The 14315-nt window shown below is 47.0% G+C and overlaps 1 protein-coding gene across 2 annotated transcripts in view; it reads left to right on the top strand.

The window, feature by feature from the left end:
- UBE2U (ubiquitin conjugating enzyme E2 U) overlaps positions 1-14092 on the top strand; it is a 56108-nt gene extending 42016 nt beyond the window's left edge. Inside the window, exons 10-11 of one of the 2 annotated variants that reach the window (XM_056532858.1) lie at positions 2835-2935; positions 13772-14092. In XM_056532858.1, the coding sequence (XP_056388833.1) occupies positions 2835-2935; positions 13772-13965 (295 nt within the window). In that variant the 3' untranslated portion in view covers positions 13966-14092. The remainder of the gene's footprint in view (positions 1-2834; positions 2936-13771) is intronic. The other variant, XM_056532859.1, reaches the window with a different exon arrangement.
- The last annotated feature ends 223 nt before the right edge of the window (positions 14093-14315 follow it).

Here is a 14315-nt window from a genome sequence, read left to right as displayed (position 1 = left end):
GCCACAGCAGAGAAGGAGAAGGCAGAGGCAGACATCCGCACAGGCACCGTAAGACGTGGAGAAGCAGAGTAGACATCAAGGACTGTCTCACCTTTGTGCGGAGTCAGCGGACGTCTTTCCAGGCTGGGAGGACGGATAGGACAATCCTTCAGGAAGTGTTCGGTACTAGCACAGTACAGGCAGAGATTCTCCATGCGGCGTCGTGTCCTCTCTTGGGGTGTCAGGCGAGACCGGTCGACCTGCATAGCCTCCACGGCGGGAGGCACAGGAACAGGTTGCAGGGGACCAGAGGAGAGAGGAGCCGGGGAGAAGAAACGCCTCGTGCGAACAGAGTCCATATCCTGGCGGAGCTCCTGACGCCGTTCGGAAAAACGCATGTCAATGCGAGTGGCAAGATGGATGAGTTCATGTAGGTTAGCAGGGATTTCTCGTGCGGCCAGAACATCTTTAATGTTGCTGGATAGGCCTTTTTTAAAGGTCGCGCAGAGTGCCTCATTATTCCAGGATAGTTCTGAAGCAAGGGTACGGAACTGTACGGCATACTCGCCAACGGAAGAATTACCCTGGACCAGGTTCAACAGGGCAGTCTCAGCAGAAGAGGCTCGGGCAGGTTCCTCAAAGACACTTCGAATTTCCGAGAAGAAGGAGTGTACAGAGGCAGTGACGGGGTCATTGCGGTCCCAGAGCGGTGTGGCCCAAGCCAGGGCTTTTCCAGACAGCAGGCTGACTACGAAAGCCACCTTAGACCTTTCAGTGGGGAACTGGTCCGACATCATCTCCAAGTGTAATGAACATTGGGAAAGAAAGCCACGGCAAAACTTAGAGTCCCCATCAAATTTATCCGGCAAGGATAGTCGTATTCCAGAAGCGGCCACACGCTGCAGAGGAGGTACAGGAGCTGGCGGAGGAGATGATTGCTGGAGCTGTGGTAGTAACTGTTGTAGCATAACAGTCAGTTGAGACAGCTGTTGGCCTTGTTGCGCAATCTGTTGTGACTGCTGGGCGACCACCGTGGTGAGGTCAGCGACAACTGGCAGAGGAACTTCAGCGGGATCCATGGCCGGATCTACTGTCACGATGCCGGCTGGCAGGTGGTGGATCCTCTGTGCCAGAGAGGGATTGGCGTGGACCGTGCTAGAGGATCGGTTCTAAGTCACTACTGGTTTTCACCAGAGCCCGCCGCAAAGCGGGATGGTCTTGCTGCGGCGGTAGTGACCAGGTCGTATCCCCTAGCAACGGCTCAACCTCTCTGGCTGCTGAAGATAGGCGCGGTACAAGGGAGTAGACAGAAGCAAGGTCGGACGTAGCAGAAGGTCGGGGCAGGCAGCAAGGATCGTAGTCAGGGGCAACGGCAGAAGGTCTGGAATCACAGGCAAGGAACACACAAGGAACGCTTTCACTGGCACTAGGGCAACAAGATCCGGCGAGGGAGTGAAGGGGAAGTGAGGTGATATAGGGAAGTGCACAGGTGTAAACACTAATTGGAACCACTGCACCAATCAGCGGTGCAGTGGCCCTTTAAATCGCAAAGACCCGGCGCGCGCGCGCCCTAGGGAGCGGGGCCGCGCGCGCCGGGACAGAACTGACGGGGAGCGAGTCAGGTACGGGAGCCGGGGTGCGCATCGCGAGCGGGCGCTACCCGCATCGCGGATCGCATCCCGGCCGGAGGTGGTAACGCAGCGCCCCGGGTCCGTGGAACCGACCGGGGCGCTGCAGTGAGGGAAGTGTAGCGAGCGCTCCGGGGAGGAGCGGGGACCCGGAGCGCTCGGCGTAACAAACACCTTAACTGTGATTATAGGACAAATCACTTTCTCTTAAAGGAAATATTTCTCTAAATAAAGCTCCATGAATAAGAAAAGACATCAAAACTTCAGGTCTGAACGGACTCCAGCCAACGTATAAGTCTTAGCAGTTTAGGCTTCTGGTGGTTGGAGTCTGGCCAGGTGACTAGATTGGTCTCATTAAGTGAGTTGCAGTGATGAGACCCCATCCCCTCTCTCTGCTAATCCAGATTATTCATGGGAAATGTAGGCAGCATTAGCAAAAAAATTCTGTTCTGAATTAGGATTTATTATGAGTGTCCGATCGTGGGGGGTTCCAACTGCTGAAATCCCCCACAATCTCGTGCCCGGTGCCCCGGCTCTCCCCATGCACGGAGTGACCACCGCTCCGTGAACAGAGCGGTGGTCACTCCGTGCATGGGGAGAGTCGGGGCATCGGGCAGAAGATCGTGGGGTTCCCAGTTGTGGGATAGGGGATAAGTTGTTAAAGGGGTATTCGAGGAAAAACTTTTTTTTTTTTATATCAACTGGCTCCAGAAAGTTAAACAGAATTGTAAATTACTTCTATTCAAAAATCTTAATCCTTCCAATAATTATCATCTGCTGAAGTTGAGTTGTTCTTTTCTGTCTGGCAACAGTGCTCTCTGCTGACTTCTCTGCTTGTCTCGGGAACTGCACAGAGTAGAAGAGGTTTGCTATGGGGATTTGCTTCTAAACTGGGCGGTTCCCGAGACAGGTGTCATCAGAGAGCACTTAGACAGAAAAGAACAACTCAACTTCAGCAGCTCATAAGTACTGAAAGGATTAAGATTTTTAAATAGAAGTAATTTAAAATATATATATAAATATATAAATATAAAATATATGTATAAAAAAAAAGTTTTTTCCTGGATAACCCCTTTAAGTACCGGAGTTCCCCCTTAAGCTTACCAGCAGGACATGATCATACCTCCCAGAACAGCGCCTGAAATCCGGAAATGTCCTGTTGATTCTGAGCTGGTTGGGGCACTATAGTGATTCTATAGGGATAAATCACCTATTTTGTATCTGCAGGTACAAAATCCTTATTCATGGACTACTAAGTAACCGAACAAGAACATTTCCTTCCCTAAGAGAGGAGGAAGGTGCGGGATGTGCGCTGTGCAGACTGTCAGGTACGAGGCGTCGTATTCATAGTACTAGATACCCAGGACTGCACCCGAATTGTTAATATAAGGGATAAGATTGTCTTTTCTATGTGTAAAGTCATCAGAGCATTAAACTGAATGGTATCAATGGACATTTTATACTTTTTATAGCCACGTTGTATCAGTGAGGTTGGTGAGGATGCAGACTGACTGTGAGGTGACAATGGTGAAACAAAAAGGAAGACAAAAACACATAAATATATAGTCGGAGCTTCTCCCTACAGAGATTAAACCTGAGACCTCAGATTGCAGCATAAATTTAAATAACTAAACAAATAACTGGTCAGATGGATCCAGATCTCAATAGAGAAACATGACCTGGTCAGATGGATCCAGATCTCTATATAGAAACATGTCCTGGTCAGATGGATCCAGATCTCTATAGAGAAACATGGCCTGGTCAGATGGATCCAGATCTCAATAGAGAAACATGGCCTGGTCAGATGGATCCAGATCTCTATATAGAAACATGTCCTGGTCAGATGGATCCAGATCTCTATAGAGAAACATGTCCTGGTCAGATGGATCCAGATCTCTATAGAGAAACATGGCCTGGTCAGATGGATCCAGATCTCAATAGAGAAACATGGCCTGGTCAGATGGATCCAGATCTCTATATAGAAACATGTCCTGGTCAGATGGATCCAGATCTCTATAGAGAAACATGGTCTGGTCAGATGGATCCAGATCTCTATAGAGACACATGGCCTGGTCAGATGGATCCAGATCTCTATAGAGAAACATGGCCTGGTCAGATGGATCCAGATCTCTATAGAGAAACATGGTCTGGTCAGATGGATCCAGATCTCTATAGAGAAACATGGCCTGGTCAGATAGATCCAGATCTCTATAGAGAAACATGGCCTGGTCAGATGGATCCAGATCTCTGTGGAGAAACATGGCCTGGTCAGATGGATCCAGATCTCTATAGAGAAACATGGCCTGGTCAGATGGATCCAGATCTCTATAGAGAAACATGACCTGGTCAGATGGATCCAGATCTCTATAGAGAAACATGACCTGATCAGATAGATCCAGATCTCTGTGGAGAAACATGGCCTGATCAGATGGATCCAGATCTCTGTGGAGGAACATGGTCTGGTCAGATGGATCCAGATCACTGTGGAGAAACATGTCCTGGTCAGATGGATCCAGATCTCTATATAGAAACATGGCCTGGTCAGATGGATCCAGATCTCTATAGAGAAACATGGCCTGGTCAGATGGATCCAGATCTCTATATAGAAACATGACCTGGTCAGATGGATCCAGATCTCTGTGGAGAAACATGGCCTGGTCAGATGGATCCAGATCTCTATAGAGAAACATGACCTGGTCAGATGGATCCAGATCTCTATAGAGAAACATGGCCTGGTCAGATGGATCCAGATCTCTATAGAGAAACATGGCCTGGTCAGATAGATCCAGATCTCTATAGAGAAACATGGCCTGATCAGATGGATCCAGATCTCTGTGGAGAAACATGTCCTGGCCAGATGGATCCAGATCTCTATAGAGAAACATTGCCTGGTCAGATGGATCCAGATCTCTATAGAGAAACATGGCCTGTCAGATGAATTCAGATCTCTATAGAGAACCATGACCTGGTCAGATAGATCCAGATCTATATGGTGAAACATGGCCTGGTCAGATGGATCCAGATCTCTATAGAGAAACATGGCCTGGTCAGATGGATCCAGATCTCTATAGAGAAACATGTCCTGGTCAGATGGATCCAGATCTCTATAGAGAAACATGGCCTGGTCAGATGGATCCAGATCTCTGTGAAGAAACATGGTCTGGCCAGATGGATCCAGATCTTTATAGAGAAACATGTCCTGGCCAGATGGATCCAGATCTCTATAGAGAAACATGACCTGGTCAGATGGATCCAGATCTCTATAGAGAAACATGGCCTGGTCAGATGGATCCAGATCTATGTGGAGAAACATGGCCTGGTCAGATGGATCCAGATCTCTGTATAGAAACATGGCCTGGTCAGATGGATCCAGATCTCTGTATAGAAACATGGCCTGGTCAGATGGATCCAGATCTCTGTATAGAAACATGAACTGGTCAGATGGATCCAGATCTCTGTGGAGAAATATGTCCTGGTCAGATGGATCCAGATCTCTGTGGGGGAACATGGCCTGATCAGATGGATCCAGATCTCTGTATAGAAACATGGCCTGGTCAGATGGATCCAGATCTCTGTGGGGGAACATGGCCTGATCAGATGGATCCAGATCTCTATGGAGGAACATGGCCTGGTCAGATGGATCCAGATCTCTGGAGAAACATGGCCTGGTCAGATGGATCCAGATCTCTATGGAGAAACATGACCTGGTCAGATGGATCCAGATCTCTGTGGAGGAACATGACCTTGTCAGATGGATCCATAGCTCTATAGAGAAACATGGCCTGGTCAGATGGATCCAGATCTCTGTGGAGGAAAATGACCTGGTCAGATGGATCCAGATCTCTATAGAGAAACATGGCCTGGCCAGATGGATCCAGATCTCTGTGGAGGAACATGGCCTGGTCAGATGGGTCCAGATCTCTGAAAAGAAACATGGCCTGGTCAGATGGATCCAGATCTCTATAGAGAAACATGACCGGGTCAGATGGATCCAGATCTCTATAGAGAAACATGGCCTGGTCAGATGGATCCAGATCTCTGGAGAAACATGGCCTGGTCAGATGGACCCAGATCTCTATGGAGAAACATGACCTGGTCAGATGGATCCAGATCTCTGTGGAGGAACATGACCTTGTCAGATGGATCCATAGCTCTATAGAGAAACATGGCCTGGTCAGATGGATCCAGATCTCTGTGGAGGAACATGACCTGGTCAGATGGATCCAGATCTCTATAGAGAAACATGGCCTGGCCAGATGGATCCAGATCTCTGTGGAGGAACATGGCCTGGTCAGATGGGTCCAGATCTCTGAGAAGAAACATGGCCTGGTCAGATGGATCCAGATCTGTATAGAGAAACATGACCTGGTCAGATGGATCCAGATCTCTATAGAGAAACATGGCCTGGTCAGATGGATCCAGATCTATGTGGAGAAACATGGCCTGGTCAGATGGATCCAGATCTCTGTATAGAAACATGGCCTGGTCAGATGGATCCAGATCTCTGTATAGAAACATGGCCTGGTCAGATGGATCCAGATCTCTGTATAGAAACATGAACTGGTCAGATGGATCCAGATCTCTGTGGAGAAACATGGCCTGGTCAGATGGATCCAGATCTCTATAGAGAAACATGTCCTGGTCATATGGATCCAGATCTCTATAGAGAAACATGGTCTGGTCAGATGGATCCAGATCTCTATAGAGAAACATGGCCTGGTCAGATAGATCCAGATCTCTATAGAGAAACATGGCCTGGTCAGATGGATCCAGATCTCTGTGGAGAAACATGGCCTGGTCAGATGGATCCAGATCTCTATAGAGAAACATGGCCTGGTCAGATGGATCCAGATCTCTATAGAGAAACATGACCTGGTCAGATGGATCCAGATCTCTATAGAGAAACATGACCTGATCAGATAGATCCAGATCTCTGTGGAGAAACATGGCCTGATCAGATGGATCCAGATCTCTGTGGAGGAACATGGTCTGGTCAGATGGATCCAGATCACTGTGGAGAAACATGTCCTGGTCAGATGGATCCAGATCTCTATATAGAAACATGGCCTGGTCAGATGGATCCAGATCTCTATATAGAAACATGACCTGGTCAGATGGATCCAGATCTCTGTGGAGAAACATGGCCTCGTCAGATGGATCCAGATCTCTATAGAGAAACATGACCTGGTCAGATGGATCCAGATCTCTATAGAGAAACATGGCCTGGTCAGATGGATCCAGATCTCTATAGAGAAACATGGCCTGGTCAGATAGATCCAGATCTCTATAGAGAAACATGGCCTGATCAGATGGATCCAGATCTCTGTGGAGAAACATGTCCTGGCCAGATGGATCCAGATCTCTGTAGAGAAACATTGCCTGGTCAGATGGATCCAGATCTCTATAGAGAAACATGGCCTGGTCAGATAGATCCAGATCTCTATAGAGAAACATGTCCTGGTCAGATGATCAAGATCTCTATAGAGAAACATGGCCTGTCAGATGAATTCAGATCTCTATAGAGAACCATGACCTGGTCAGATAGATCCAGATCTATATGGTGAAACATGGCCTGGTCAGATGGATCCAGATCTCTATAGAGAAACATGTCCTGGTCAGATGGATCCAGATCTCTATAGAGAAACATGGCCTGGTCAGATGGATCCAGATCTCTGTGAAGAAACATGGTCTGGTCAGATGGATCCAGATCTTTATAGAGAAACATGTCCTGGCCAGATGGATCCAGATCTCTATAGAGAAACATGACCTGGTCAGATGGATCCAGATCTCTATAGAGAAACATGGCCTGGTCAGATGGATCCAGATCTCTGTATAGAAACATGGCCTGGTCAGATGGATCCAGATCTCTGTATAGAAACATGGCCTGGTCAGATGGATCCAGATCTCTGTATAGAAACATGACCTGGTCAGATGGATCCAGATCTCTGTGGAGAAATATGTCCTGGTCAGATGGATCCAGATCTCTGTGGGGGAACATGGCCTGATCAAATGGATCCAGATCTCTGTATAGAAACATGGCCTGGTCAGATGGATCCAGATCTCTGTGGGGGAACATGGCCTGATCAGATGGATCCAGATCTCTGTGGAGGAACATGGCCTGATCAGATGGGTCCAGATCTCTGAGAAGAAACATGGCCTGATCAGATGTATCCGGATCTCTATAGAGAAACATGACCTGGTCAGATGGATCCAGATCTCTATAGAGAAACATGGCCTGGTCAGATGGATCCAGATCTCTGGAGAAACATGGCCTGGTCAGATGGATCCAGATCTCTATGGAGAAACATGACCTGGTCAGATGGATCCATAGCTCTATAGAGAAACATGGCCTGGTCAGATCGATCCAGATCTCTGTGGAGGAACATGCAGATGGATCCAGATCTCTATAGAGAAACATGGCCTGGTCAGATGGATCCAGATCTCTGTGGAGGAACATGGCCTGGTCAGATGGGTCCAGATCTCTGAGAAGAAACATGGCCTGGTCAGATGGATCCAGATCTCTATAGAGAAACATGACCTGGTCAGATGGATCCAGATCTCTATAGAGAAACATGGCCTGGTCAGATGGATCCAGATCTCTGTGGAGGAACATGACCTGGTCAGATGGATCCAAATCTCTATAGAGAAACATGACCTGGTCAGATGAATCCAGATCTCTATAGAGAAACATGGCCTGGTCAGATGGATCCAGATCTCTGGAGAAACATGGCCTGGTCAGATGGATCCAGATCTCTATGAAGAAACATGACCTGGTCAGATGGATCCAGATCTCTGTGGAGGAACATGACCTGGTCAGATGGATCCAGATCTCTATAGAGAAACATGGCCTGGTCAGATGGATCCAGATCTCTGTGGAGGAACATGACCTGGTCAGATGGATCCAGATCTCTATAGAGAAACATGGCCTGGTCAGATGGATCCAGCTCTATAGAGAAACATGGCCTGGTCAGATGGATCCAGATCTCTATAGAGAAACATGACCTGGTCAGATGGATCCAGATCTCTATAGAGAAACATGGCCTGGTCAGATGGATCCAGATCTCTATAGGGAAACATGGTCTGGTCAGATGGATCCAGATCTCTATAGAGAAACATGGCCTGGTCAGATAGATCCAGATCTCTATAGAGAAACATGTCCTGGTCAGATGGATCCAGATCTCTATAGAGAAACATGGCCTGGTCAGATGGATCCAGCTCTATAGAGAAACATGACCTGGTCAGATGGATCCAGATCTCTATAGAGAAACATGGCCTGGTCAGATGGATCCAGATCTCTGTGGAGGAACATGACCTGGTCAGATGGATCCAGATCTCTATAGAGAAACATGGCCTGGTCAGATGGATCCAGCTCTATAGAGAAACATGGCCTGGTCAGATGGATCCAGATCTCTATAGAGAAACATGACCTGGTCAGATGGATCCAGATCTCTATAGAGAAACATGGCCTGGTCAGATGGATCCAGATCTCTATAGGGAAACATGGTCTGGTCAGATGGATCCAGATCTCTATAGAGAAACATGACCTGGTCAGATGGATCCAGATCTCTGTGGAGAAACATGGCCTGGTCAGATGGATCCAAATCTCTATAGGGAAACATGGTCTGGTCAGATGGATCCAGATCTCTATAGAGAAACATGGCCTGGTCAGATGGATCCAGATCTCTGAGGAGAAACATGGCCTGGTCAGATGGATCCAGATCTCTATAGAGAAACATGGCCTGGTCAGATGGATCCAGATCTCTATAGAGAAACATGACCTGGTCAGATGGATCCAGATCTCTATAGAGAAACATGGCCTGGTCAGATGGATCCAGATCTCTATAGGGAAACATGGTCTGGTCAGATGGATCCAGATCTCTATAGAGAAACATGGCCTGGTCAGATAGATCCAGATCTCTATAGAGAAACATGTCCTGGTCAGATGGATCCAGATCTCTATAGAGAAACATGGCCTGGTCAGATGGATCCAGCTCTATAGAGAAACATGACCTGGTCAGATGGATCCAGATCTCTATAGAGAAACATGGCCTGGTCAGATGGATACAGATCTCTGTGGAGGAACATGACCTGGTCAGATGGATCCAGATCTCTATAGAGAAACATGGCCTGGTCAGATGGATCCAGCTCTATAGAGAAACATGGCCTGGTCAGATGGATCCAGATCTCTATAGAGAAACATGACCTGGTCAGATGGATCCAGATCTCTATAGAGAAACATGGCCTGGTCAGATGGATCCAGATCTCTATAGGGAAACATGGACTGGTCAGATGGATCCAGATCTCTATAGAGAAACATGACCTGGTCAGATGGATCCAGATCTCTGTGGAGAAACATGGCCTGGTCAGATGGATCCAAATCTCTATAGGGAAACATGGCCTGGTCAGATGGATCCAGATCTCTATAGAGAAACATGGCCTGGTCAGATGGATCCAGATCTCTGAGGAGAAACATGGCCTGGTCAGATCGATCCAGATCTCTATAGAGAAACATGTCCTGGTCAGATGGATCCAGATCTCTATAGAGAAACATGGCCTGGTCATATGGATCCAGATCTCTATAGAGAAACATGGCCTGGTCAGATGGATCCAGATCTCTATAGAGAAACATGGCCTGGTCAGATGGATCCAGATCTCTGTGAAGAAACATGGTCTGGTCAGATGGATCCAGATCTTTATAGAGAAACATGTCCTGGCCAGATGGATCCAGATCTCTATAGAGAAACATGACCTGGTCAGATGGATCCAGATCTCTATAGAGAAACATGGCCTGGTCAGATGGATCCAGATCTCTGTATAGAAACATGGCCTGGTCAGATGGATCCAGATCTCTGTATAGAAACATGGCCTGGTCAGATGGATCCAGATCTCTGTATAGAAACATGACCTGGTCAGATGGATCCAGATCTCTGTGGAGAAATATGTCCTGGTCAGATGGATCCAGATCTCTGTGGGGGAACATGGCCTGATCAAATGGATCCAGATCTCTGTATAGAAACATGGCCTGGTCAGATGGATCCAGATCTCTGTGGGGGAACATGGCCTGATCAGATGGATCCAGATCTCTGTGGAGGAACATGGCCTGATCAGATGGGTCCAGATCTCTGAGAAGAAACATGGCCTGATCAGATGTATCCGGATCTCTATAGAGAAACATGACCTGGTCAGATGGATCCAGATCTCTATAGAGAAACATGGCCTGGTCAGATGGATCCAGATCTCTGGAGAAACATGGCCTGGTCAGATGGATCCAGATCTCTATGGAGAAACATGACCTGGTCAGATGGATCCATAGCTCTATAGAGAAACATGGCCTGGTCAGATCGATCCAGATCTCTGTGGAGGAACATGCAGATGGATCCAGATCTCTATAGAGAAACATGGCCTGGTCAGATGGATCCAGATCTCTGTGGAGGAACATGGCCTGGTCAGATGGGTCCAGATCTCTGAGAAGAAACATGGCCTGGTCAGATGGATCCAGATCTCTATAGAGAAACATGACCTGGTCAGATGGATCCAGATCTCTATAGAGAAACATGGCCTGGTCAGATGGATCCAGATCTCTGTGGAGGAACATGACCTGGTCAGATGGATCCAAATCTCTATAGAGAAACATGACCTGGTCAGATGAATCCAGATCTCTATAGAGAAACATGGCCTGGTCAGATGGATCCAGATCTCTGGAGAAACATGGCCTGGTCAGATGGATCCAGATCTCTGTGGAGGAACATGACCTGGTCAGATGGATCCAGATCTCTATAGAGAAACATGGCCTGGTCAGATGGATCCAGATCTCTATAGAGAAACATGACCTGGTCAGATGGATCCAGATCTCTATAGAGAAACATGGCCTGGTCAGATGGATCCAGATCTCTATAGGGAAACATGGTCTGGTCAGATGGATCCAGATCTCTATAGAGAAACATGGCCTGGTCAGATAGATCCAGATCTCTATAGAGAAACATGTCCTGGTCAGATGGATCCAGATCTCTACAGAGAAACATGGCCTGGTCAGATGGATCCAGCTCTATAGAGAAACATGACCTGGTCAGATGGATCCAGATCTCTATAGAGAAACATGGCCTGGTCAGATGGATCCAGATCTCTGTGGAGGAACATGACCTGGTCAGATGGATCCAGATCTCTATAGAGAAACACGGCCTGGTCAGATGGATCCAGCTCTATAGAGAAACATGGCCTGGTCAGATGGATCCAGATCTCTATAGAGAAACATGACCTGGTCAGATGGATCCAGATCTCTATAGAGAAACATGGCCTGGTCAGATGGATCCAGATCTCTATAGGGAAACATGGTCTGGTCAGATGGATCCAGATCTCTATAGAGAAACATGACCTGGTCAGATGGATCCAGATCTCTGTGGAGAAACATGGCCTGGTCAGATGGATCCAAATCTCTATAGGGAAACATGGTCTGGTCAGATGGATCCAGATCTCTATAGAGAAACATGGCCTGGTCAGATGGATCCAGATCTCTGAGGAGAAACATGGCCTGGTCAGATGGATCCAGATCTCTATAGAGAAACATGGCCTGGTCAGATGGATCCAGATCTCTATAGAGAAACATGACCTGGTCAGATGGATCCAGATCTCTATAGAGAAACATGGCCTGGTCAGATGGATCCAGATCTCTATAGGGAAACATGGTCTGGTCAGATGGATCCAGATCTCTATAGAGAAACATGGCCTGGTCAGATAGATCCAGATCTCTATAGAGAAACATGTCCTGGTCAGATGGATCCAGATCTCTATAGAGAAACATGGCCTGGTCAGATGGATCCAGCTCTATAGAGAAACATGACCTGGTCAGATGGATCCAGATCTCTATAGAGAAACATGGCCTGGTCAGATGGATCCAGATCTCTGTGGAGGAACATGACCTGGTCAGATGGATCCAGATCTCTATAGAGAAACATGGCCTGGTCAGATGGATCCAGCTCTATAGAGAAACATGGCCTGGTCAGATGGATCCAGATCTCTATAGAGAAACATGACCTGGTCAGATGGATCCAGATCTCTATAGAGAAACATGACCTGGTCAGATGGATCCAGATCTCTATGGAGAAACATGGCCTGGTCAGATGGATCCAGCTCTATAGAGAAACATGGCCTGGTCAGATGGATCCAGATCTCTATAGAGAAACATGACCTGGTCAGATGGATCCAGATCTCTATAGAGAAACATGGCCTGGTCAGATGGATCCAGATCTCTATAGGGAAACATGGACTGGTCAGATGGATCCAGATCTCTATAGAGAAACATGACCTGGTCAGATGGATCCAGATCTCTGTGGAGAAACATGGCCTGGTCAGATGGATCCAAATCTCTATAGGGAAACATGGCCTGGTCAGATGGATCCAGATCTCTATAGAGAAACATGGCCTGGTCAGATGGATCCAGATCTCTGAGGAGAAACATGGCCTGGTCAGATGGATCCAGATCTCTATAGAGAAACATGTCCTGGTCAGATGGATCCAGATCTCTATAGAGAAACATGGCCTGGTCATATGGATCCACATCTCTATAGAGAAACATGGCCTGGTCAGATGGATCCAGATCTCTGAGGAGAAACATGTCCTGGTCAGATGGATCTGGATTGGTTCATGGAACATGATGACAAGTTTTTCCTTCCATTCATGGTCCCCATGATCTTAATCCTATAGACATCTCTGGGACGACATAGAACAAGCTGTTCAGATCATGTCAGGACCTCCATGTAATGTGCACACACTACGAAAACTGATCCTGTCTTTTTTGTACCTATTTCACTACAGAACAATTCAATCACCTAGTGGAATCTACCATGAAAAGCTGCGGTCCTTAGGGCCCAAGGGGGAGCAACATGGTACTAGATCAGGGGGGTCTATTGGGCATTCTGAGTACTTTACAATGGGAAGTTTAGCAAACTCTATCCATGTAATTCTTATCTATGGACACTAGAGGGCAGAGTTGATTGTTAAATACACATTTTTAGGAATAATAAGATTAGGGGTTACAATTCTCCCGTTCTGGCAACCGTCTGTGTAAAAAAAAAATACAGCAAAATGGCGCAATGATGATGCAAGTGCAATGGGAGAGGTGGGAGAACTCTGTGGTCATCATTATTTCTTTTATTGCTTCCCACCAGAAACTCACATATTGGAATCTATCATGGATATAGATGCGGCCGTAGAGAGTCACTTACAGAAGAAGCATTATTACGGAGACGACATAACAGGGTCACACCTTGAATCCGCGAGGGATGGAGAACCGCCGGAGGAGGAGGTGGACAATCTAGTGGCCTGGACTAATACCCTCCGCACTGAACTACTGGAAGATTAACCCAAGAGAGAGTCCATCCTTAAAGGGGTACTCCGGTGAAAAACGTTTTTGTTTTAAATCAACTGGTGCCAGAAAGTTAAACAGATTTGTAAATTATTTCTATTAAAAAAATCTTAATCCATCCAGTACTTATTAGCTGCTGAATACTACAGACGAAATTATTTTCTTTTTGAAACACAGAGCTCTCTTCTGACGACATGAGCACAGTGCTCTCTGCTGACATCTCTGTCCGTTTTAGGAACTGTCCAGAGCAGCATATGCTTTCTATGGGAATTTTCTCCTATTCTGGACAGTTCTTAAAATGGACAGAGATGTCAGCAGAGAGCACTGTGCTCATTATGTCAGCAGAA

This window comes from Hyla sarda, chromosome 7 (assembly GCF_029499605.1).
Source record: "Hyla sarda isolate aHylSar1 chromosome 7, aHylSar1.hap1, whole genome shotgun sequence".
Lineage (NCBI taxonomy): Eukaryota > Metazoa > Chordata > Amphibia > Anura > Hylidae > Hyla > Hyla sarda.
Note: the sequence above shows the minus strand (reverse complement) of the source record. Positions and strands in the feature narration are given on the sequence as shown.